This window comes from Rhea americana, unplaced genomic scaffold (assembly GCF_003343005.1).
Source record: "Rhea americana isolate MKP2758 unplaced genomic scaffold, rheAme1 scaffold_411, whole genome shotgun sequence".
NCBI lineage: Eukaryota > Metazoa > Chordata > Aves > Rheiformes > Rheidae > Rhea > Rhea americana.
In genome coordinates, this window is record NW_028186548.1 from 345,225 (window position 1) to 369,487 (window position 24,263).

At 48.2% G+C, this 24,263-nt stretch overlaps 1 protein-coding gene across 1 annotated transcript; it reads left to right on the forward strand.

The window, feature by feature from the left end:
* Positions 1–407: 407 nt before the first annotated feature.
* On the forward strand, positions 408–22,187 carry EFTUD2 (elongation factor Tu GTP binding domain containing 2). The gene is made up of 27 exons (XM_085314811.1): positions 408–540; positions 1,270–1,435; positions 1,897–1,975; positions 4,269–4,344; positions 4,644–4,709; positions 4,989–5,024; positions 5,950–6,040; positions 7,147–7,229; positions 7,699–7,865; positions 8,843–8,967; positions 10,679–10,742; positions 11,120–11,210; positions 11,628–11,763; positions 12,076–12,203; positions 13,221–13,414; positions 13,558–13,669; positions 13,884–14,024; positions 14,551–14,652; positions 15,574–15,656; positions 16,816–16,902; positions 17,192–17,318; positions 17,762–17,849; positions 18,400–18,518; positions 19,036–19,130; positions 19,491–19,644; positions 20,692–20,799; positions 21,475–22,187. Exons 1-27 carry the CDS (start codon positions 436–438, stop codon positions 21,568–21,570), a joined length of 2,919 nt encoding a protein of 972 aa, XP_085170937.1. The 5' UTR covers positions 408–435; the 3' UTR covers positions 21,571–22,187.
* The last annotated feature ends 2,076 nt before the right edge of the window (positions 22,188–24,263 follow it).

Sequence of the window (24,263 nt, forward strand, 5' to 3'; positions counted from 1 at the left end):
GTGCTGTGCAGGGGGTCCTGGTGCGGGGCAGCCACGGTGCAGGGTCAGCGCAGCCCGTGCTGTGCGGGGGGTCCCGGTGTGGGGCAGCTGCGGTGTGGGGCCAGCGCAGCCTGTGCTGTGTGGGGGGGTCCCGGTGCAGGGCAGCCGCGGTGCGGGGCCAGCGCAGCCCGTGCCGTGCGGGGGGTCCCGGTGCGGGGCAGCCGTGGTGCGGGGCCAGCGCAGCCCGTGCTGTGCAGGGGGTCCTGGTGCGGGTCAGCCGTGGTGTGGGGTCAGCGCAGGCTGTAGCAGGCAGGGGGTCCCGGTGTGGGGTCAGTGCAGGCTGTACCAGGCAGGGGGTCCTCATGTGGGGCAGCGCCAGGACGAGGTCAGGGCAGCGCATGCAGCAGTATCACCATCCACCCGCAGACCCTTGTCCCCATCCGTYTGCCCTGCAGCATGGACACCGACCTGTACGACGAGTTCGGGAACTACATCGGGCCAGAGCTGGACTCTGATGACGACGATGATGAGCTGGGCAGAGAGTCCAAGGACCTGGATGAGGTGAGGGATGGGTTGAGCTTCAGAGTCTGGGGGGAGCTTTGCACATGCCCTCTCCTGGCCTTACTCATCTTATTGGGGCCCACACGGAGTAGGCACTGAGCCCCCAGCCATGCCCATGGCTGTCACAAGCTCCTGGCGATTCCCATTTTATGGCAGGCTCTGATTCTGCAGTGAGACTTTCTGCAATGATGGACTTTGATCCTATTTTATTCATAAGGAGCAGAGCAGTTTTGTTTTTTTAAAAAAAAATCCAGGAAAAGCTATGCTCCTATTAGTGTGACAAAGAGAAAGAAATACTGCTTCTACCTGAATCTCTGTTACAACYGGGATCCTATGTAGTTCGAGTCCCATTTTACTTTATTTGTGTTCAGTCAGAAGATGTGGATCCGTTAGTGAAGTCTTTAGACTGACTCTTGGTCCTTTCCTGATATATGCTAATGCTATGGCAGTATTGTAAAGAGCTCGATTCCCCGGTGATAAGTGCAGTGTAAGCCTGGGGCAGTGTAAAGTGGGAAGATGTGTGTTCCTTACAGAGATCCTTTCTGAAAATTGAGCTGYGGTTGGTTGCGGTATGCTGAGGTTGTCATCGTTGGTGGTTCTTGGGCTGTGGGTGGATTTAGGGCTCTTTTTTTAATGTGCGATGCCAAGACTTGCAGGGGAGATTGATGGTTATAAAACATTTTGATGCCCTGGGGGGTGGCAGCAGCTAAATGTGAGTGTTGGTTGTAGCTCGAGGATGACGACGACGACGACGATATGGGGGACCATGACGAGGACCACCCTGGGATGGAGGTGGTGCTGCACGAGGATAAAAAGTACTATCCCACTGCTGAGGAGGTCTATGGGCCCGAAGTAGAAACGATAGTACAAGAGGAAGATACGCAGCCTCTCACTGGTAAGTAGTATAAAGCAGTGAGTTGGGTGTGGAGCAAGAAGACTCTTAGCAGATTTTTGGAAAAGGGAAAGTATTACTCCCTTCCGTTCTCCTCATCCTCCATCCTCCTAAAAACTCTCAAAAAGTTTTTTTTTTTTTTAAGAGGCCTTAAAAAGCCTCTAAAGCATGGACTCTTCCTGTTTGTCTAGCAGTGCCCAGATTTTGGCACTCTGGATTATTGCGAATGACAGACTTATCTTTTGACAAACAGATATTAGCAGGCACTGGAAGATTATTTAAGGAGATGAGATGACTTAAACACATTTTCACTTTTGTTTCTCCCATAAAAAGATAAAAGAATCTCTTGGCCTGAAAACTCTGTTTCTATCTGCAAGAATCCCTGTTTACTATGAGCGTTTCTGAGAACACGCTTGTTCCGGGTCATTGATAACAAATTTTATTGCATTTTCTCTTGTTTTCAGAACCTATTATTAAACCTGTGAAAACCAAAAAATTTTCTCTGATGGAACAGACGTTACCAGTCACTGTCTATGAGATGGAGTAAGTAATATGTGGGGTTTTTAAGCATGTACTTTGGATTAATCCATCTGTGCTGTGATGGCCTCGCTATTTGTTGTTTACAGACAAAGGTAGAGAGGCAACGTGGTGTGTGCTATAACAGAGGAGAAAGCTTACGAGGAGCTCTGGGCTTGTTTCTTGCTGACGCCAGCAATATTGCTGTGAGTGCAGCTGCTTCCCCTGCTTTGATCCAAAAAGAAGAGGAAGAAAGTACAGGAGTAACCAAAGCTTACAAATATTTTCCCTCCATAATACACAGCGTAGTGCACTTATTTTTCTACCACTTAAATCTTTTGGCATCTCAACAGCCGATGCAAACCTTGGCAATCGGAACCCCTCATGTGTGGGTTTGCTGAAAGCAAATTTTCTTGATTGACTTAGGAAATATTTATACGGCCACTGCGTTGCACACTTCGTATTGATATAGCCAGAAGGGATGTTGAGATTTTGCTTTGATCTCAAAGAGTATAGCCCTATGGCTGTGTCAGATTYGTTCCCTCTACTGGTGGAGTTTCGAGGAGGGATTTGTCTACCACCAGTTGTGCACGAGCCACTGCCAGGTTGTGTGGGGGTTAATGTAAAGCTGCAGCTAAGCTGTGCTTCTGCTGCGCTTGATGGTGTCTGTTGGTTATACACAACAAAGCAGCCCCTGGGAATAGCAGTATCTGGTACAAATCTCTCAGGAAAAATTAAAAACAAATTCAAAAATTGAATTATTTTATCTCAGATTTTGTCTAAAAGTGCTTCTTTTTTTTCTTTCTTTCTTTTTTAACTTCCTCTGTTAAAAGTGTATGTGGTTAGTATCAATGTCTAGGCCCTGTGTTATGTTGATGGGTGGAGGGGCTCTTTATCATCACATTTATAGTGTTTCCATGTTTTCTTTGTTTGAAGATGAACAGCTTGAGCTGCATGAGTGTCTTGTTAGGCTCATCCTCCAAAACGCACAGCATTTCAYGGCTGATCTCAGCCTTCTCCGACGTTGGGTAGTCATCGTATTTAAGTGTAAATCCCAGAACCAGATGCAGGTTTCGTAGCAGTCCCCTGTGTGCCAGAGCCTGGCACCAGCAGTCCCTCTTTACTTCCTCAAGGATCCTGTTGCAGCAACATAATTTCTCTGGGGTTTGTGTTCAGTCAATTATTTACTTGGACCCCCCAGGACCTTTTTGAAATGACTGCTTCCTTGGGCTGTCCTGTGTTCTTTGTTCAGAGATATTTTCAGTAAAGCCAGATATAAAGCAGTGAGCATTCTTGATCTTATTTTTCTAAGCAAWCCATTTTACTCTTGGTCAGTGACCTGTACTCTTCATTATCTACCTCTTTTCTGATCCTTGTGTTCTCTGCTCATTCTGTCAGTAATGAATTTTTCTGCTTCCTGTTCATTGAYATAAATAGTTAACAAGGGGCCAAGAGGAAGTCCCTCTGGGACTTAACCAGGAACATGCAAGCTTGGTATTGATTTCCCACTTAGCCTTATTTTGAGACCAATCAGCAAGCTTTTAATCCATATTGCTATTGATTTTTGTATTTTTTAGCTTTTAATCAAAATGTTGTACGTTAAATGCCTTACAGAAAAAGGCCACCCCATGAGTAAAATATAAAATCTTTTAAAACAGAGATTATTTGGCAGGATTATTTTACACAATTCCATAGTAATTGATATTTGTTGTAAAGGTTTTCATTATCTTTAGGGGGGTTGCTAATTTAGGATCTCAGGTATGTTTTCCCCAGGATTTATGTAGAAGTGACCCGTCCATCATTACCTGCTCACTTGCTGATTCTAGAGAGATTTAAACTCTATTACTGTTTCCTTAAGTCCTCAAGAACTTCACTTTATTACCACTTGCTAAAAACCAGAATGAATGGTCTGTGGAGCCCTGTGGCTACATTTTAAAGCTGTCTGGGGTGTCTGTTATCCAGCTCTGATTCTGTTGGCTAATTGCCACTACTTGAGTAGAAGTGTTTCATCATCTGAATACATGGATGTGACTTTTCCTCTAATACTGACTGGAAGAAAAGGAAGATATTTAGTAATATTTCATCACGAGCAGTTTTACCAACTCAGCCTCTTCCCACCCACTGCCATCTGCCTAGGACTCCAACTCTCTCGTTCTCCCCATCTGTAAAGTGAGATTCTTCCTCCGCAGGGCATTGGCAGAATGAAAGCTTGGAGAGGATTCAGGTGGAGACCTTGGAGAGAAAGTGTAGTTGCAATGGCCTCTGCTTTTCTTAGACACAGTAGAAACCTCTAACGGTCTTTTGTGTTTCATTCCTCCAGTTTCCTGGCAGATCTGATGGATAACTCGGAGCTAATTCGAAATGTGACTCTGTGTGGGCACCTCCATCATGGCAAGGTAGTACGGATACCCAACAGCACACACAAGGATATTGAGTAGTAGTAATGATCTGGCAGTTGCTTACTTTTACCATTGCTTTTTTGACCCCTTGATCTCAGCAGCAGTGATCTTTCTGCTGCTATTGCTATGCAATCATTTGTAGTTTTGGGTTTTTTTTTTTGTTTTTGTTTTCAGCCTTGTGGAAATAATRCACCACCCACCTTTCTCTGTGCAGCATAGTGAGATGTGATGATTTACTTGTATTTTTCTGTTTAACCATAGTCATCTGCTTTCTCTTGTGGTCCAATGTTTTTCAGACTTGTTTTGTGGACTGCCTGATAGAACAGACACACCCAGAAATCCGGAAGCGCTATGATCAGGATGTAAGTAAGCTTTCAGTGTATTCCTGCCCTTAAGAACGATGGCATAGGCTGACTTTTAGGTTCTGCAGGAGCAAGATTGTACGTGTGGAAAATGTCCACACATACGTGTTTAGTGATGAGAACATAGAATCGGAAAGCCAGAGCTCAGTCCTAGTTCCAGCTCTGTCGCTTGTTTGCCACACTAACCATGTGTAAAGAATTACCACTTCCTTTTTCAAACTCAGTGTTCGATACCAAAATGTGATGTTCTGACTTGAGGATTTTGCTCTGTCTTTGCAGCTCTGCTACACTGATATATTGTTCACAGAGCAAGAGGTAAGTGAACCCTGTAAAATAGACAGTGGTTGTGACCTGTTGTCTYGTGCTTCGTTCACAGTTTCTTTGCTGTCGGCAGTGTCCTTTACCGTTGTAACATCTTTATGTGCCTTTCCCATTTTAATCGTGTTCTTTATCAATAAAATGATCTGCTCATCTTTGCAGCAGTAAGATCATCAGTCCAACKTTCTTCCATTTCCTGCAACCCTTACCTCCATGTATGTTTTTGTTCGCCTAAGAGGATAACCTCTGTAATGTTGAAAATCTATAACAGAGTTATTGCAAGAGTTATGGGTGCCTCCTTTTTAATTTGAGGGAATGATGTGATAGGAGTTGTTCACAGCAGTGGTAGATGAGAAGAAAAACTCTGATCTCAAAATAAACACAGTATTTTTGCTAGGCTTCCTGGGCTGGAAGCTGGCTGCTCTGACTCTGTGTGGTTGGGCATAGATAGGAACCTTATTTTGTCTTACTTGCTAGATGTTGTTACGTTGTCATGTCCAGAATAATCCTGTCAACTGTTTCTTTTTCTCCTCATTTTAATGCTGTACTTCACACTCTGTATGATCAAATATTATGCATTGAGGCGTAACTTGATAGCAWCAAAAGAGTGAAAACACAGGAAAAAAAATGGGTCTTCAGTCTCGGTATTGTATATTTTTCCTCCTCGGCTGAAATTAGGCATGGGCTATGCTGTGCTAGTGATAGCTCACCAATCTGAGCCAGTATGGATGGTGGAGCTGGGTGGGGTGGTGCAGTGATCTGGGGTTGTTAYTCCCTCCCTGAGCATAGGAGGTTGGGCTGGATGGTTGTTTTCCTCTTTCAGTCTTTTTGATTAGTTTCTTCACGATCATCCTCTGCATCTTGGAGTTGTTCTTTTTTTTTTTTCCCCTTTAACTGATAATCCTCGTTTCCTCTCTTTCAGAGGGGTGTAGGGATCAAGAGCACACCAGTGACTATTGTTCTGCCAGATACCAAAGGGAAGTCTTTTCTCTTCAACATCATTGACACTCCAGGTGATTACATAATCTGGAAAATCCTTTTTGGGGAATCACTTAGTAGAAGGCAGCTTAATGTGTGAAGCAGAAATATGGTCATGTGAATAAAGGTTTCTCTAAGTAGTAAAGCTCTGATCCTCTCCATAGTGCTGTTGATAGGGGCAGAGCAGTAAAAACATGTACAGCTTAAATGAGGGCCATCAAAGAGCTTTTGTGTTGGATAGTGGTGGGATTGCGTAGCATTGGCTCGCAGAAAATCTGAATGAAGAACTGTACTCTTCAACTTCATTGATCCGTTATTTTGTCTGGAAATGCCACTTMAGTGCAGGAAACTGGGAAGTTTCCTTTTGCAAACGGACTTGTGTCTGATTTTGTATTTTTGCAGGTGATTCTAGCCAGGTCTTGGAACCTGAGCCTTTRGCTGGGTTCATGCTTCTTGAAATCACTTCCAGCAGTAATGATTCTGCAGCTGGCTTTTACAGTTGTTTCCAATTTTCAGGTGTAATGAGGGCTAATGGAGCTGAAAATGTTTGACTCAAATATGAGCAGCAGATGCAGAATCAGCTTTTCTAGTTTTTTTTTCAAGTGCTGTTGCCCCACAGTGAGACTCTCAGTATGTTCCCTCAAGCTTCTGACAAGCTCCTRTGGGGGGATGTAATCACAGATCAGCATGTTGCAGGAAACTGTGGCAGAGCTTTAGGAAAGAGGGTTTCTGGACACCTCTGTTGGGTTACAGCTGAAGGTAAGGGAGKTTAGGCTGCAGGAGAAAGAGGCTGGAGGGCAAAGCATCTGTTTTTCCCTGAGAAAAAAATAATCCTTTTTTTTTTTTCCTTGAAGTGTTTGTGCCGAGCTTTGGGGAACACAGTGACAAACGCAAAGAGAAGTGCCTGTTAAACTAGTTGTTGTGTTTGTTCACAAAAAAATAGCATTAACATGGAAGTGAGTCCCTGCGTGGAGCTCTGGCAGCTGCTCCTGAGTCACTCTCCGAGGAGGGGAGCAGTCTGTGTCCTGCTTCACTGGATGACAGGAACCAGAGCAAGTTGTGGAGCAGACGGCGGCTCTCTCCCCTCTGTTCTGCTGGTATCAGGGCTGTGCTTACTCTGATCCTCTCTTTGTTTTTGAAGGCCACGTCAATTTTTCTGATGAGGTCACAGCTGGCCTTCGTATTTCGGATGGCGTTGTGCTCTTCATTGATGCGGCTGAGGGGGTGAGTTAACCTGGGGATTAATTTCAAAGGGTCTTACGTTGGGTTCTTTGATCCTGCTGTATGGTGAAGGCATGGGATGGGTTCAGCTTTCTGTGAAGGGCTTTGGGAGGACAATTTGAGAAGTGAGAGCGCTTTCCAGCCAAAGCAGGGAGTCAAGCATCTGGATTCTGTTTGCAGGTCTGACATGATGTGTATGAGCTACAGTAGGCTGATTATCTAACTTCTTTGCATCTCCATCATCTAAAATTGAGCAGATTATTTATATCAGAAATGTCTAGGGGGTAGGATTCGAGAAATTTGGTTGGGTTAGTACCTATTTCTACATTTCACGAAGATCAGCTGATCACTGAGCTTAGGCTTTACTACAGGCTACAGCCCTGCGTGTAAGGGTCACTGCTTTCTGCCATGCCCTAGATACTAGTTTGTGGAGGGCTTTTGCTAGAGGTGTTTGTGCTCGTTACTCCCGCAGGTGATGCTGAACACGGAGCGGCTGATCAAGCACGCAGTGCAGGAGAGGCTAGCAGTGACCGTGTGCATCAACAAGATAGACCGCCTGATCCTGGAGCTCAAATTGCCCCCTACAGACGCTTATTACAAACTCCGACATATTGTAGACGAAGTTAATGGTCTGATCAGGTATGGATCTGTCTGTTTGGGGTGATGTGTCTTTGCCCGTTGTCCCTGTTCCATTGCAGATGCTCTTTGGGGACCCTATGTGTGCTAAAATCACCAGTTTGTCTCCTGATATAGCGAGTCATAGAAAACAGAGCAGGAAGAACCATTGAAAGTTCATCTCGGATAATTTAATGTATTAAGAAGGATTGACTCTTCCTATATGACTCCAATGGGAATCAAATATTTTTCCCCATAAACAGTAGAGAGTGGGCAAAAAATAATGGGAATTGTCTGTCTCGGCCCCTAAACTGATACCGTAATATTGCTGTGGTGAAATCTCCCTGCAAGGCTACCTTCCAAGAATGAAGGGARTCTTCTTTAACATTGACAGTAGCAACACAACCAGTATTTTACTGTCACTGTTTCTGGAGTACCTTTGCCAATCAGGTAATTTTTTAATAGCAGTCTTCCCTTCAGTTTATCTGGTTGTGTTGTAACCTGTATAACCCCAAATTCGAATTTGCACACGACTTCGCTTGCGTGTCTCTGTTCAATTGCTACTGGCATCATGCAGTGCAGAGCATGATAATTTATCCTGTCTAGCATGCTTATGAACTCATTAAAATCATTTCCATTCAGTTCTATCCATGCCTTATTTGCCTTGTACTGTTTTTTCCCTCAGTTGACTGACTTTGCTCCCTTTTCTAGAGGACCCCCCCCTACTTAACAAGCAATAGAAAGCACTTGTGCTGGTAGCCTGTTAGTTCTAGGTCTGTGGATATTTCTTTGCACACTAATGCTTTGAAATTTATAGTAACAAAATGATACTGATCCTGAAATTCTGACAGCCAAGCATGTTGCAACCAGCCGCTATTTGGCAATGCAGAATCCTCCCCTATCAGAGACTCATGTTTGGTGTGGGGAGTAGGTTTAAGGGTCTTTCTTGGTTCATAGCATTGATATTTTTTTTCCTGTGTCTAAAATTTGTCTTCCCTCAGCATGTATTCCACCGATGAAAACCTGGTCCTGTCTCCCCTTCTGGGGAATGTGTGTTTCTCCAGTTCACAGTACAGCATCTGCTTCACGCTGGGATCTTTTGCAAAGATTTATGCAGACACATATGGTGAGGATTATCCAGAAACCTTGTACAGTTTAACATTTCATTTCCTAACACTTTTTTGTTGAGACTTTCTAAACCATTCAGCTTCTGCTTTTCACTGCTCATATATGGCCAATATGCGCACTGCTCAGCTTCTAGGAGTTGAGAGTTGCTGCAAATCTCAGTCTAGAGGACTTCATTGCAGTCTTTCCATGCTGGTAAAAAGCAGAGGTCCARTTCTAACTTGCTTTTAGCTAAATAGTTTCTTTTGATAAATATTTCCTGAATCAGAAGCCAGTGTCTTGTATGTATCCATAAGGAGAAAAAATGAACCTCGCTATGGCAAGGGAAGGCAAATCTATACATTGTGCTCTGCCTCCATCAGAGCCTCTCAGAAGTGAAGCAGTTAAGTTCTGTCAGCCTTTTCACAAAAGTCTCCAGAGTCTGAGACTCAGCTGCAGCCAGGCACAAGCTTGGCCCAGGAGATTTTGCACTCTTGCCCTTCAGTCTTTTTTAAGAAACTGTCTTTTTCTGGCTTTGATTTAATTCTCTGCTCCCCAGCTGCCAACTCAAGGCAATCTGCCACTTGTAAAAGTGAGCCTTTTGCTTGCATTRTTCAGCTGGGCAGCCAAGATTTTGAAGTCTCACATTGGGAATTTTGGGTGATCTGTAGGAGCAGAGAGCGGGGAAGGAGGATGTTGTAAAGCAGCTGGCCCAGCTCTTGCAAAGCAGTTGGCCTCAGGGAGGAAGATGCTGTAGAGGTCAGGGACTGATGTGCCAGKATATCACGTGTCCTCATGAGTCTGGAGGAATAAATGAGTTCCCTGATCATCACAGAATTCACTTGCTGCCCTGTAAGATGWTTCTCCTCCTTTCAGAGACAGATAAAGCACATGGGCACAGTCAGTAGGAGATGTCATCCATGTGGAGAAGACATGGGCTGAATGGATATTATAAGTCAGCGATATTTGGTTGTGACCACCAGGGATTTTATATGCAGCCACCATACTTCAGATAACATAAGTTATAATAGTTTAACTGTCAAAACCACAGCCACCATGAAATTTCTTATACATCTGCCCACAGCAAAAGCTTGTTTGAAAACTGCTGTAGATTATCACGCTGTCTTATTATTGGAAGATCCACCATGGCAGTCAAACATTACCCTGTTCCTCCAGCACTTGGATATTTACCTATAGACTTCATACATCAGCTAAAAAAGAGAAAAGAATGTAGAGATGTTCAGCAAGGCAAAAAATGCTTGCGATAAGCCTGCAGAGCAGATGGGGTGTAAGCCATCCCAGCACCTTAGCGCTACAGAGTCAGGCCACAGTGTTAATGTTTGGAAGATGAAGCAGATGTAGYAGGATTCCTGCAGCGTGGAGTCTGGCAAACTAGCTTTTCTCATCCATAACCTTTTGCATAACTGAGACAGTTGAAAAGTTCCTGAAAGACAAATGTGCAAAACCACATTGCGCCTGGGCTGCTGGTGTCATCCTCAGTGGACTATTTTCTACCCACCTCCTTGCATGGTCTTCCCAGATCAGGGTTTAGTCATGTTCAGGACTGGGACAAAGCACTCTCTGCAGATGCCTTGTTGCACCCACCAGCATAGGTTCATTTCATTGAATSCTCGTGGTTGTTTTATCAGAAGTCTTTGCTTTTTCATTGTATGAGAGAAATGCATTTTATCAGTGACGTCAAAGATTTTTGTTGTTTTACTTTTTCCCTTTAGGAGATATCAATTATCAGGAGTTTGCAAAGCGGCTTTGGGGTGATATCTACTTCAACCCGAAGACGTAAGAAGCTTATTTAAATGTCTGTTAGTTTTCTGCAGAGTTTTCCCTTCCATGCTCTCTAGAACATGCACTAGATGACCACTCAAAGTTCCTTCCAATGGGAATTATGCTGTGATCCTGTGATAAGAGTAGCAGTCTCCTGCTTGATGTGAATCTGCATGGTTGTTMTGAATCCTATAAGTGGGAGCAGAAAGTCTTTACTGGCCTTCATTTGGAGTAATCGTGACTCCTGTGTCCATGACACTTTCCCAGGGAGATTGGGAGGGAGAAGAAGAAAACCTGAGGAGAGCAGAGGCTGTGCAAGAGTTTTGGTAGTCGGGGGGCTTGCAGGCTGCAGTGCGCTTGCCCCTCATGTCTCTCCTTTTGTCTCCCAACAGCCGGAAGTTCACKAAAAAGGCCCCAACTAGCAGTTCCCAGCGCAGCTTTGTGGAGTTCATCCTTGAGCCTCTTTACAAGATCTTGGCTCAGGTATGTGGTGGTTCATTCTCCTTTCTGCTGTTCTGGATCTGAGCATTTAGGGAGTGAACGCTAGGTGGTGGTGTGTATGGTGTCTGTGGGACTCTCCTGTCCCTTTAGGCAGTGTGATCTTCATGTGTTTCTGGGACTGAAGGTGCAGAGAATCCTTGGGCAACTCCTTACAGTTGTTCTTTACACATTCAGTCTTGTGCTTGCACAGCTAATAAAACTTCCTTTGCTCTGGCTTTGTAATGTGCTCTGGTATCAGCCAAGTGATAATTTGAAGCAGACAGGCAGTTGCCACGTGAGCACTAAACCAGAGTGAGTCAAGAGCCCTGAAGGTAACAGGCTGGTGGGTGAAGCCGCTTGTGGGAGTCAGCGGCTTGGGTGCTCCCATTGAAGCAGACAGTGGTATTTGCTGTCTTGCAGGTGGTGGGGGATGTGGACACGACCCTGCCCAGGACTCTGGATGAACTCGGCATCCACCTGACTAAAGAAGAGCTGAAACTGAACATTCGACCCCTCCTGCGGCTCGTCTGCAAGAAGTTCTTTGGGGAATTCACAGGTAAGTGCTATTCCTCTTCCCCTCCACAGTGTCCATGCAAGACTTAGCTATCAGGGAGAGAGTTAAGTGCTGTACTGCAGCCATGGAGTGCCTACGTGCACTTGCAAGATCTCTTCTCAACTCGTGCTTTTCTAAAAATAAAATACAAACAATCTCTGCAAAGGAGAGCTTGAGACACTGCTTGCATCTCCCCATGGCAGTGCACGCACTGCAGCTAGAAAGGCCTAGGCTTGTGTTTATTGGAGCCTTTTTCTTTTCTATATCCTTAAGTCCTCTGTTTAATCACATTCTCACGAAACATTACTTTTCCAGGCTTTGTGGACATGTGTGTGCAGCATATCCCTTCCCCAAAGGTGGGGGCCAAGACCAAAATTGAGCACACCTACACTGGTGGCGTTGACTCCGATCTAGGGGAGGCCATGAGTGAATGCGACCCTGATGTAAGGAAATATTTCTCCCTTTGCTTTAAATCTTCAGAAGCGTGGAAAATAGACCCTTCTTTTATAGCCTTGATAGGGCAGCTGCCTCTTAGGCAGGCATCTGCACAGATTTGACTTCCAGCGTTTTGAAACCTCTCATCCGATACTGAAACAAATCTCTTCCCTCTGAGAAACTTTAGCTGCCTGCCAGGGCAGCCCTTGAGTGAGAGAATTGTTTGACTCTGCTCAGAGAAGAGCAGAGACTAGGTCAGGGCTGGCAACTGCAGGGTGATTTTGGTGTCCTTTTGCTGTGTTTTTGTCCCTTTTTCCGTGAAGTTTGATTCTGTTTCTAAACTCTGAGAAAACTGATCTGAACTATACTGACAAAAATACCCTCATGAGTTAGCCACTATCTTTCCTGTTAAAGAAACCTCACAAAACCTTCCTCTTCAAACATGCCTTGCACGGAGCTGGCATTCAGAGTTGTCCAGAGCTACTGATGCTAACTAGGAGCGCAATGAAGAACTTGTCAGTGACTTTTGCCTCAGTGTTTGGAGAGGAGGTGAATTTTTATTTGAGTTGGGATTATCTGCATAAAACCATACAATGTCACTAGATCACTAGCTGTGGAGTGACCTTCTGGGGCTGAAAACTGTGATCTGCAGCAGCTCAGGTGTTGCAGCSTGCCAGGGAATACTCTGTGCTGGTTTGCAGGATCTGCAGATGCCATTTTTCTTCATAGGTAGTCCACCTAAGCCATGGCCTCATCCCCACTGCTATTTATTGTTCCACAAGTGTAGGAAGTAGAGCACCAGAAAAGTGCACCAAAGTCATTCCGCGAGGCTCTGTACAGGGAGAGAGGAAGTAAAGCTTCCCATGGAAGGAAATTAAGGACTTAGAAATACTTCTTTTGATGTGCCAGTCCCAGCCCATGAATCAGTTTCTATCCATGAGTCCTACTAGGTCTGTGTCTGCTTCTTGTCTGTGTATTTTAGTATTTTAGAAGAGGCTTATTTCTTTCTCTCCTTTTGTGGGAAGGGTCCCCTGATGTGTCACACCACAAAAATGTACAGCACAGATGATGGCGTTCAGTTCCATGCCTTTGGCAGAGTGCTCAGTGGCACTATCCACGCTGGACAGCCAGTGAAGGTCCTAGGAGAAAACTATACCCTGGAGGATGAGGAGGATTCCCAGATCTGCACTGTCGGACGCCTCTGGATCTCCGTTGCGAGGTAGGGAAATCTCTGGCAATGTGTTTATTTGGGAGAGGAGTCACGTGGAGTCACTGCTGTCAGGGACAGGGAGGAGGACAGCGTTGAAACTGCCTTGAGGCTGATGGCAGTGAGCTGTGCAGTGATACTGCCTTTCCTTGTAGGTACCACATTGAGGTAAATCGGGTTCCTGCTGGCAACTGGGTGCTGATAGAAGGAGTGGACCAACCAATCGTGAAGACTGCAACCGTCACGGAGCCACGAGGAAACGAGGAGGTACGGAGCATAGCTGGTATCACTAAGTGTTACAGGGAACCAAGGTGATGGAGGGCATCTTAAAAGCTCCAGTGGCAGGGTTTAAAAAAAAMCATTTGACAAGATGCCAGGACACGAGAGCTACTAACAGGAGATTAATTCTAAATGTTGTGTCCAACTCCAGCATCCAGCTGATGGAGCAGAGATTCAGGTCTTTGTCTTCGTCTGGTTTCAGGCTCAGATCTTCCGTCCTTTGAAGTTCAATACCACGTCTGTCATCAAAATAGCTGTAGAGCCGGTCAATCCCTCTGAGCTGCCCAAAATGTTAGATGGTCTCCGCAAGGTTAACAAGAGTTACCCATCACTTACTACTAAGGTATTTCTGGTATTTTAACTGTTTTCACCCCATACTTCAGGGTACCCTGTAGGCTGATATTGAAAAATAAACTTTTTTGGGAGGAGTTGTTTTGCCTGTTGAGGGTTTTCTCATGCTGCTGCAGTTGATCTCTTAAACCATGTGGAAATAGCAGAACAGTCTAAATCAAGCACACCTTGCTGTGCCCTGGAGGCAGCTTTCTTCAGAGCACATCAGCACTTTCTGCTAGAAGAAAAGCAAATTTCTGCTGGTCATCAATTTGCCCTGAGTTTGGCCATGACCAGGCGGTTGTGACAGCTACTAGCAGTGCCATTGCTGATAAGGTAGGGCTAGGGTGGTTCTTCCTGTGGCCAGTCGTTCTCCCTACTTGCATTGCTAGGGAGCGTGCTTTGGGAGTTTTCCTTGGGTGGACTGATCCTAACCCGTTTGTTTATAGTTGATATTTCCTCAGGCTTGCTTAGGAGCCTAGAAGGCAATGGCCTGCGAGCAGTAATGCTCTAAGTTGAACCCTTCTCTTGTTTTTCAGGTGGAAGAGTCTGGGGAACATGTGATCTTGGGGACGGGGGAGCTCTATTTAGATTGTGTGATGCATGATCTGCGGAAGATGTATTCAGAGATAGATATCAAGGTGAGGAAATGAGAGGAGATCATTCCCAGTGGGGGAGGGGGTTTCGTCCCTATAATTCCGAAGGATGAAAAAATAAACCTAGCAAAATGTACAGAGTTTCTGTCTTCCTCTGGTCCATCTCCAGTGCAGGAAGAGGGGGCTTGGGGAAGTCATTGCAATAAACTCCCTGTGGCAGCTTGTGAGTTGTTGAGAGACTTCTCTGCCTGGACCTCCAGGTGCCTATTCCTGCATTGGCCTGGGCTTGCTCCGTAAGAGTAGGCAGCCAGCTCTGCTTATAGAGGAGACAGTAAGGTTTGATGTGCTTGAGGTTGTGTGGTGAAAGGACCAGGAGGAGGTGAGGGACAGTTTTCATTGTCTGGGGCTAAGGCGTCTTCATCACTGCCAAGGTCTGCTCTCTCTTGCTGCAGGCAGGCTCCCTTGTCCTTAGCATGGACTTTGTCAGCTTTCTTTAGAAAGAAGAGTTCTGTCTGCATGCAAAAGTGACTTTTACAGCCTGACTTTTACAGCCTGACTGTATTGGACCCCTGTAGTTGAGAGCCTGAAAACTGCCGTGGAGAGGAGTGGGTGACCATGCTCAAGCCCTTTGCTGTATTTAAACCATTACATGGCCAGCGTCAATTGAGATCAATGTGTTTCCAAATCTGGGAAGAAGAGATGCCTCTGCCTGGCAATGTCTGTGGACTGGCAGCTTGGTTTTCTTAGCTTTAAATGTTTCTGTCTCTTGTTTGGATGAAGGAATTGCTAAAGCTGCCTGTGCAAGCTTCAGTGGTACATATGAAATGCTGCTTAAAACGCTAGCAGATGAGACAGGTTTTTCTTGCAAGTGTTCAAGAGTTTCAGCAAGTCTCTCTGTAAGAGCAAAATATTGTTGAAAAACTGGGTAGTACAAACACATCTACAAGCCTGTTGCTCTTCTTCCAGGTTGCTGATCCAGTTGTGACGTTCTGTGAGACAGTGGTGGAAACGTCCTCACTGAAGTGCTTTGCTGAGACACCTAATAAGAAGTAAGAGCCCTTGGCGATTCAGGCGAGCCAGGCACCTGAGACTAGGCAGATGGTGTGTTTACTGGAGACTAAATTTTGTTGCCTCCAAGGGGTCTGCTCTCAGTAGCCGCTGTCCAGAAAAGCGGCAAGGGTCTGAGGTTTGCAGCCTTCCACTGCGGCAGCTCTGTTAACTCCTCAGTAACACACTGAGTCCCAGGGATGCTTTGTAGTATCCCTCAAAAAGCAGGGGGGAACAGAGAGGGATTCAGATCATCCTTTCTTTTAGCTAAATTTCACAGTAAACTATCACTTTCTCCGTGCTCATTTGGTGTTTCTGAGACTAAGAAGCATATTGTAGAGCRGGTGCCAAGGAGTCAAGTGCTGCCTTCAGTATTCCCCAAGTTTATCATGAAAGCTTTGCTTTCTCTTATTCATTCTTAATTYTGGAACAGATTTTCTCCTTTCTAGCTCTACTGCCTGGTCTTGTCTTCCTTCTCCAACAGTGCGTTACGAGATGGATAATTTGAAGGAGGGAGATTTGGGACATAATATAGGCTGAATAACCAGGAAATGTTCACAGAGTAAGATCTAGGAGTCTAGGGCATTTTTATACCTGAATTTTCATGGCAGTTGTTATCTAGAGCACAACTTTCCTGTGCTCCACTGTGGTTTTTGGTGGTTCTTGCCTTCCTTCACTGTGGTGAGTCTCCCAATGTTTGAAACTTTATTTTTGGGAACAGAAAAAGTTCCAGTTTTAGGTCAGTTTTTGAACTKTTGGGCATGCAGAGGTGACCTGTTCTGGGGGCAGTTTACCCGTGTTGGTGTGGTTTCTGAGGCAACATCCCATATGTTTAACACATCTGGTACCGCCACTGATAGGGGGCATGACCTGGCCTGTGGGCTGGGTCGGGACTGGCTATACTTCCTTCTACAGCCCATCACGTGAAGCASTAGGTATCTGGCAGGAGGGATTGATCCATTTCTGGAGATAAGCAGATTTTAGAGAGCGGTTGTTAGGAGCAGGGCTTCAGGGCTGTGAGCATGCAGGTTMCATCTTTAGAAGCAGACGGTAACACCAGAGGGCACTGCCATGTTCTAGGCAGTGAGCAATCCCTGAGGTMCTGCCAGTTATCCCATTTCCATAGTTCTGCAGACTAGTTTTGACTATTTCTGCTCTCAGGAACAAGATTACGATGATTGCTGAGCCTCTGGAGAAGGGACTTGCTGAGGACATTGAGAATGAAGTGGTCCAGATAACATGGAACAGGTATGACCAATTTGGGGAGGGCGGGAATCCTTCTCGGAGCAAGTAATAGGAAAATAGGGAACCCTGGAGATCTGTGAAGTGTGCAGTTTTAGCACCTTCTAGACAGGGATCTTGGGTCCAATATTGACTCCAACTAGTCCATGAGCATCCCTGCCCCAGAAAATGAGGTGCTCAAGGTAAAAAGCTGAGACTATTTTATGCCTGCAGGGAACAGGGTCATAAATGTGTTGTGAGTGCAGGTGGGATATTTGTTTTCTAATGTTTCTTTTTTTTCTTCTTGTTCTATCAGAAAGAAGCTGGGTGAATTCTTCCAGACCAAATACGACTGGGATTTGCTGGCTGCTCGCTCCATCTGGGCATTTGGGCCAGATGCAACTGGCCCAAACATCTTAGTAGATGATACGTTGCCCTCAGAGGTGAGAAATGCAGGTGTTAGGGTTGTGTTTCACTGCAAAATTAGTCCTGTGGTGTCTGGAGGTTACAGCTCCTTTCTGGACTTGCTAGCAAGGTCCTAATGCTGTTGGAGTGCTTAGTGGTTTGCTAGCTCTGATCTGTTGCACTTTCTGTCACATAGTCATGCCCTGGCGAGTAAATTGCTTCTGACTTTTTTGCGGTCCTGCTACTTGACCTAAAGTCCTCAAAACTGGCAACAAAATGGCCTCCCAAAATACAGACTCTTCATTTATAGCTCTAGATGCCAAACTGAAGATGATGCTCCTGACAGGGAGTAACAGACATTGTGGGGTATAGGGGGACAGGGCTGTTCTTCTAGGAAGTGACTCTGAAACGCTAGGGTCTGTCTATTAATGCCTTGTGATGCATATTCAGTCTCTGAAACTAGCTGTCTGTCCGTCTGTAGGTGGACAAAGCGCTGCTGGGCTCCGTGAAGGACAGCATTGTGCAGGGATTTCAGTGGGGAACCAGAGAAGGGCCCCTCTGTGATGAATGTAAGTAGGATCTGTGGAGGAATGAAGCTAATAAAATTAATGAATTTTGCCATCTATAAGCATCCAAGTGATTTTGCTGAGGCAGGACTGGCTCTGAGCACATCCCTAAGCGACCAGTTGCCCTTGCACACTACAGAGAGCTGGGGACAGATCTAGGAATGGGTGACAAGGGGATAACAAACTCCTCTTTCCCTGATGCAGATGCCATGCAGGCTGCAGCACGTGCTGCCTACCTGCAAAGAAGGAGCTGCTGGCAGGCAGGCTGGCTCCACCAGAGCTTGGTTCTGCTCCTGACAGTGTTTGGCTACAGATCACTGAGCACCCTGCAAGCTTAACTACTAAATTGCCTCTCCTGGGATATGCAGGGTTTGGACATGGTCATACTTGCCCTGTTGGACTTCACTTTAGGAGAACCTCCCCTGGTGGCTCTAGGTCTTTGCCTGGGTCTCTGTTGCTACGTGCTCAGGGTCTCTGGGGATACATGGCTGGTACTAGTACGGTGGAGAACACACCCCTCAAGTCACTTGCTGTTGTTTCTTCCTTTCCTCAGTGATCCGCAATGTGAAGTTTAAGATCCTGGATGCAGTGATTGCTCAGGAGCCCTTGCACCGGGGTGGAGGACAGATCATCCCAACAGCCCGGAGGGTGGTGTATTCAGCTTTCCTGATGGTGAGGACAGTGCTGTGTGTGACAAAGACCGAGCCTTACGCTGTGCTGGCCCCTGTGGGCTCTGAGAGGATGCAGGCACCAAAGAGCACAGGTTGCCTGTGTGCTGCAGTTCCTGCCCCAAGGATGTCGGATTAAACTGACTCATTTGCCCATTAATGTTTCCAGTGCCCTTGCAGGCAGGCAGACGGGTTTTACAAGGAATCACGGGTTTTACAAGGAATCACGTTCCCTGGAAACCTGGTTGCATCTGCTCTGTTTCTTGTTTGCTGGTGTTTGGCTTGCCAGGAAAGGTGGGCACAGAGGAGAGAGAAGCGTATGGCTCTGGGCCAGCAGGAGGAAAGCTCCTTTCAAGGTTTTATTTTGAGCTTTCTTGGGGCACCCATGGGACAGAGATGGGAACCCTTTTATCTCCAGTCGGGCACTGTATTTGACCAGAGTGTGCTGATCTCTCTTGCTCAAACTGTATTGTGTTGGCACTGCTGCTGGCTCAGCTGTGTGTTTCCCTTCCTCCCCGCAGGCCACCCCTCGCCTGATGGAGCCGTACTACTTTGTGGAGGTGCAGGCCCCTGCTGACTGCGTGTCTGCGGTGTACACAGTTCTGGCTAGGCGGAGGTGAGCTGCTTTCTGACCAGCTGCCATCGCTTTAGGGTTACAGAGCAGTGACTGCTCCCTTGGGATCTGGATTTCTAGAGATTTTTACAGTTGTAGCATTGATATATATATATATGTGTGTGTGTGTGTGTGTGTGTGTGTATGTGTATATATATATATTTTTTTTAAGTGAAGAGAAAGGGTGAAGTCTATATGACAAGGTAGTTGTGGGTTTTCTAGACTGATTCCAGCCATTGCACTATGAGGGGAGGGTGTGCCCAAGGTCACATGAAGCTTTTGGATTCTACTCTTTTTCTAAGCATTAGAGAAAAGAAATAGAMAGGAACATGTAGGAAGACTAATCTTTTGACTCTTTGGCAGAGGCCACGTGACACAAGATGCTCCGATCCCAGGCTCCCCTCTCTACACCATCAAAGCCTTCATCCCAGCCATTGATTCCTTTGGGTTTGAGACAGACTTGAGGACTCACACTCAGGGACAAGCCTTCTCGCTCTCTGTCTTCCACCACTGGCAGGTGAGTCTGTRCACCGGTGAGATGGGGAAGAGGGAYGYGGCARGAACAGACACCAGCTTGTGCCAGGTACTCTCCGTAGAGCTCAGTGCTGCTCACCTAGAGCAAGCCAATTTCTCTGGGTGACCTGCTCGGAAGATCTTGATTGCAGAGAATTTGGGAGCTGGTGGAGGCTTTGTACGTTAGCTGTAAACTGTCTGCCAGAAGCCAATGGCTTTGTTCCAAGCTGCGTCACTATTTGCCTTAGCGAAGGAGCGCTCAACACTGCTGCTCGCTGAGCRTTAAGGGTCCTTCAGCGCCTGGAGAAAGGGCATCCTCGTTTAGGGAAAGGGAAGCTGTCGGTGCACTGAGCTCTCTGCAGCTTGGGGAGCAGAAAGCTTGAAGCGGGGCTYGGGGTCAATCTGCTGTAAGATGCCCTAATCTAGAAGGCAGGAGGCTATGCTTCAGCTGTGCCACTCAGAAAAGTTGTGACAGCTGTGGAAAACAAGGTTTGGTACAGAATACTGTTCTCCAGGCACTTCTCTGGCTGGGGTGAACTGAGTTTTGTGGGAGCTACTGCTGTGAGCTGCCGCCTGTGAGGCAGCTCATGGTACACTGAGATAGGAGCAGCAGCAGTGACCTGAGCCCCATGAGCTGGCTTGAATGTTAGGATGTGAAAACCAGAGGCTTGGCTCTGAAAAGAATTGAATATGCTTGATTTTTAGAGGTGGCTTCTCTGATTGGGACACCTGTGGATCTTTGGAATTAGCAGATATTTGAGAGGTCTTGGAGTAAAATGACAAGCGGGGAAGGTGGGAGGTGTTCTTGGCGTGGATTCGCATTACTGTTAGTGAATCCTGGCTGTGAAGACTAAGGATGTGGGTAGTGGTRTTACAGTTTTTCTGTGCCAGGAAAGCAGATGTATTGTTGGTGCTGTGACACCAGGGCCAAGGGTGTCTGCAGGGCCTGGAGGTGTTTCTCACTGTGCTGTAGTTCAGGCTCGCCTGAAGATTGAACCAGCCCCCAGTGTCGCTCAAGTGAATGTTCTCTCGTCCTGGACCTGTGTTTCAGATTGTGCCTGGTGACCCCTTGGACAAGAGTATCGTCATCCGACCTCTGGAGCCYCAGCCAGCCCCGCATCTGGCCAGAGAGTTCATGATCAAGACCAGGCGTAGGAAGGTAYGTCTGGGAGTAACCCCAGTATCATCCCTCTATCTGTACTGGCAGCTTASATGTTGCAGTGTTCTCCCTCAAGCACGCCGTGTCCCCTGTGTGTTCCCAGAGTTGAATAATGTCCTTTGTGCCTCAGGGACTTCCCTTTTTGACGATCCTCCATGCTGCTTGTCTGATGCCTGTGATGGTCCCATGAGCACGATGATCTGGCAGTGACTCCAGTCAAAAGCAGAGTCCTGCAGCATCCACTGAGCCCCACTCCCTACTTAGTGCCTGTTTTATTCCTTGGTGGCTTGATTTAGCTCATTAGCCTTGCAGAAAAAAGAAGTGACTGTTTTCYGTGCTGGTTTAGTGAGCTGGGCAGAGGGGCTGGAGGGTGTTTGGCCTGGTGTGGGAGATGGGACCRTACCAGAAATGGAAGGGAGCTGATTCTACCTTGACAGGGCAGCGAGCTGGTAGATATGCTCAGCTGCAAGAACTGCGCTTTTGCAGCAGCTTCCTGGCAGGTTGTTAAACGTCTTTGAGCCGCTGGGAAGCGCCTGATCTGCCTGCCACTCCTGCAATCCAAGTATTGCCCTTACCACAGGACACCAGAGCTTGTTGATGGGGTGTCTGCCGGGATGCACGCTGGTCCGGCCTGCTGCACAAGGCTTTACCTCCGGCTTTGCAATTACTCCACAGGGCTTGAGTGAGGACGTGAGCATCAGCAAGTTCTTCGATGACCCCATGTTGCTGGAGCTGGCCAAGCAAGACGTTGTTCTCAACTATCCCATGTGAATGCGCTACGTCCGCTGCTACATTGTGAGGGCTGACTCGAGTCCTGGCTGACATCTGCCTGCCCTTCCCCATCCCTGCTTGCCTGGCCCTGGCTCCTGGGTGCTCAGGGTGGGCAGGGAACTGTTCCTCAGGTCACTCTTCCATGGCTGAAGTCTTCCTGCCTGGGCATGCGCAAGCCCTGGGTCAGGAGCAAACTAGAGCAATGATGCTTCTGGTATTACTAGTACTCAGCTGTGGTGGCCGCCAGCGAGGTTTTTCCCTTTGGACACGCTCTCTTCAGGCACATGGGTTATCCCTGCGCGTGACCCCTGCTGCGGCAGAGCAGCGTGACTATAACGTTGCTAGGGACAGAGTATAAATGCGCGTCAAGCATTCGAGCTGGGGTCAGCCCCTGTATGTGATTCTGATAATGCTGCCCCCCCTCTCCTGGCTGCCAGTGGGGTATTTTGCCTTAGGCAGAGCATGTCTTTTGGCAGCTAAGGGGGAAACGCTGTTTATTTTTGTGGGGGTGGGCTCCTGTCAGCCTTCCCAGGAGAAATGGCAAGTCTGGATTTTACCTGTTTTGTACAAGTTTTTTCTGTGCCCTTGTAAACCTTTAATACAAACTTCCAGCCAGAGCTCTGTGTGATCACTCCGAAGGACCGTCGGGCTGGGAGAGGCTCTGCCTTCAGCAGTGCTTGGAGCAGGCAGGTATTGCTGCAATCCCTCTCCCCCGGTGCCGTTTCACCCTCTACGGGCACTCCGCATCCAGCAGCAATCCCAACCCAGCTCTCGTGTCCTGTTTGCAGTATCTAATTGACCACAACATCCTGCCCTATCCCATACTCGCTTTTTCTTCCTTTCTCTTTGTTTTTTGGGGGCCACTACTGTTTTTGAGCGGCTTCTATTAGTTTCCCATCCTCTGAAAGGCTTTTCATGCTCTCTCCCTCCTATCTAGCTCCCTGCTGTGCTCCCTGGCTAGCTCAGCCCCTTGTCTGCTCCCCAGCCTGTGCTGTGAAACTAGGGGTTGCTGCTTCGGGGCGCAAGAGGCTAATGCTGAATAGCCCTGGTCCCTGCGGCCCTTGGGGCTCTTCCTGTTAAATGTATGCTGTAAATCCAGGCTCTGCTTTGAGAGTTTGCTCTCTGCCTCCTGGCAGTCGTAGAGTCTGTGCTAAGGGCAATTTCTACATCCTGAGTATTTTTTCCAACCCGAGAAGCATCCTTCTCTCCTGTGTCTTCCTGCCACCCTCCCTCCACCATCATTTTGGCGCGGTGAGAGCACACCTTGCTGCTAGCCAGCCCCCTTGTGAGAGTCTGGGGCTTCGGGGCTGCCTTTGGCTGTGCTGCCCGGCCCTGGGGTGGGGGGGAGAGGCACAGACCTTGTGCCCAGTTTCCACCGGGAGTGGGCTCACAGGGGCATGGGGAAGCCCTGGAAAGGAAGCATCCCACCAGCCCGTGGAAGCGGAATATTGCACGGGGTATTTCAGCAGCGTTTGGAAAGTGCTGGGGAAGGATTTCCTGCCGCAGCCTGCGGACAAAAGCCCGGCCCGGTGYGCCTGGCAGGAGGGTGAGTGGTGGCGGGATGGATGGCGGGGGCTCCAGCCCTATCTCTTTGCTCAGCCTTTTCCGGTGCCGGGAGGTTCCCTGCAGCCTCCCGAGCATCACGTCCCTGGCACGAGGATCCCTTGGGGTGCTCGGTGCTGCACGGTGCGTCCCCGCTCTTGGGGCACCCAGCTCAGAGCCCTTGGCACTCAGATGCTCCGGCTCTGTCCAGGGCAGGAGATGTCACCTCCCYGTGGTGGAGCTCCGCTCCGAGGCTGGAACATCAGCACCCGCTTGCTCCCCGGCCGAACGCCGCTGGGATGCGACCCGGCTCCTCAGAGCCRTGGGAAGGGAGCTGGTTCTCACGCGGGCCGTTCCCAGCGGCTGGAAAATGGTGACCCGCGACGGCTCTGGGGGCCCGCAGTGGGGAGATAAGCGGCCCAGGCCCTGGCCCCGCTGCCGCAGCAGCAGCCGCCCTGCCGAGGGGGCTGGGAATTTTCCGCGGAAACGGCCGGTCCCTGGGAAATGGCTCGACCCTCACGGCCCCATCGAGCMGGGCTGGAATTTGCCTCCCGGCTGAAGCTGGCTCGTGGGCCGCAGGTTCGCCGCAGAGCCTTCCTCGGGGTTTGCTGTGGGCACGCAGGAACGAGCTCAAAAGAGGGAGTTTCAGGAAAATGGCTCACCCTTTGCCTCCTTTCACCGGGACGCCCCCGGCATGCGGAACCRGTGCAGCGGCGGCGGCAGCCGCAGGCCCTCCCCTGCCTCAGTTTCCGAGCTCGCCAGGGCAGTGGGATCCATCTTGGGCACGAGTTGGCCGGGGCTCAGCAGCGGGAGAACGGGGACCGCCAGGCTGGGGTCTCCCTTGGCTCTGCAGCACCCTGCATTGGGGAGGGAGGGGGGGAGGTGACCCCAACTTGGGGAGTGACCCCACGCGCCGGTTGCAGGTGGAGGCGTACACAGAGCTGTGCGTAGGGTGCACAGCGATCCTGGGCACGGAGCTCCGGGTGCTGCCTTTGCAATGGCTCCTTGCGAGGAGGCTCCGCTCCGCTCCGCGCCGGGACCGAGGCGCTTTGCAGCGCCTGCAGCTGCGGCGCTGGCGGCGCCTCGGGCGCCCGGTTGCCGCGCGTGGGGGCGGCGCCCGGCGGCACGTGGCGGCCGGGTCCCCGCGCGCC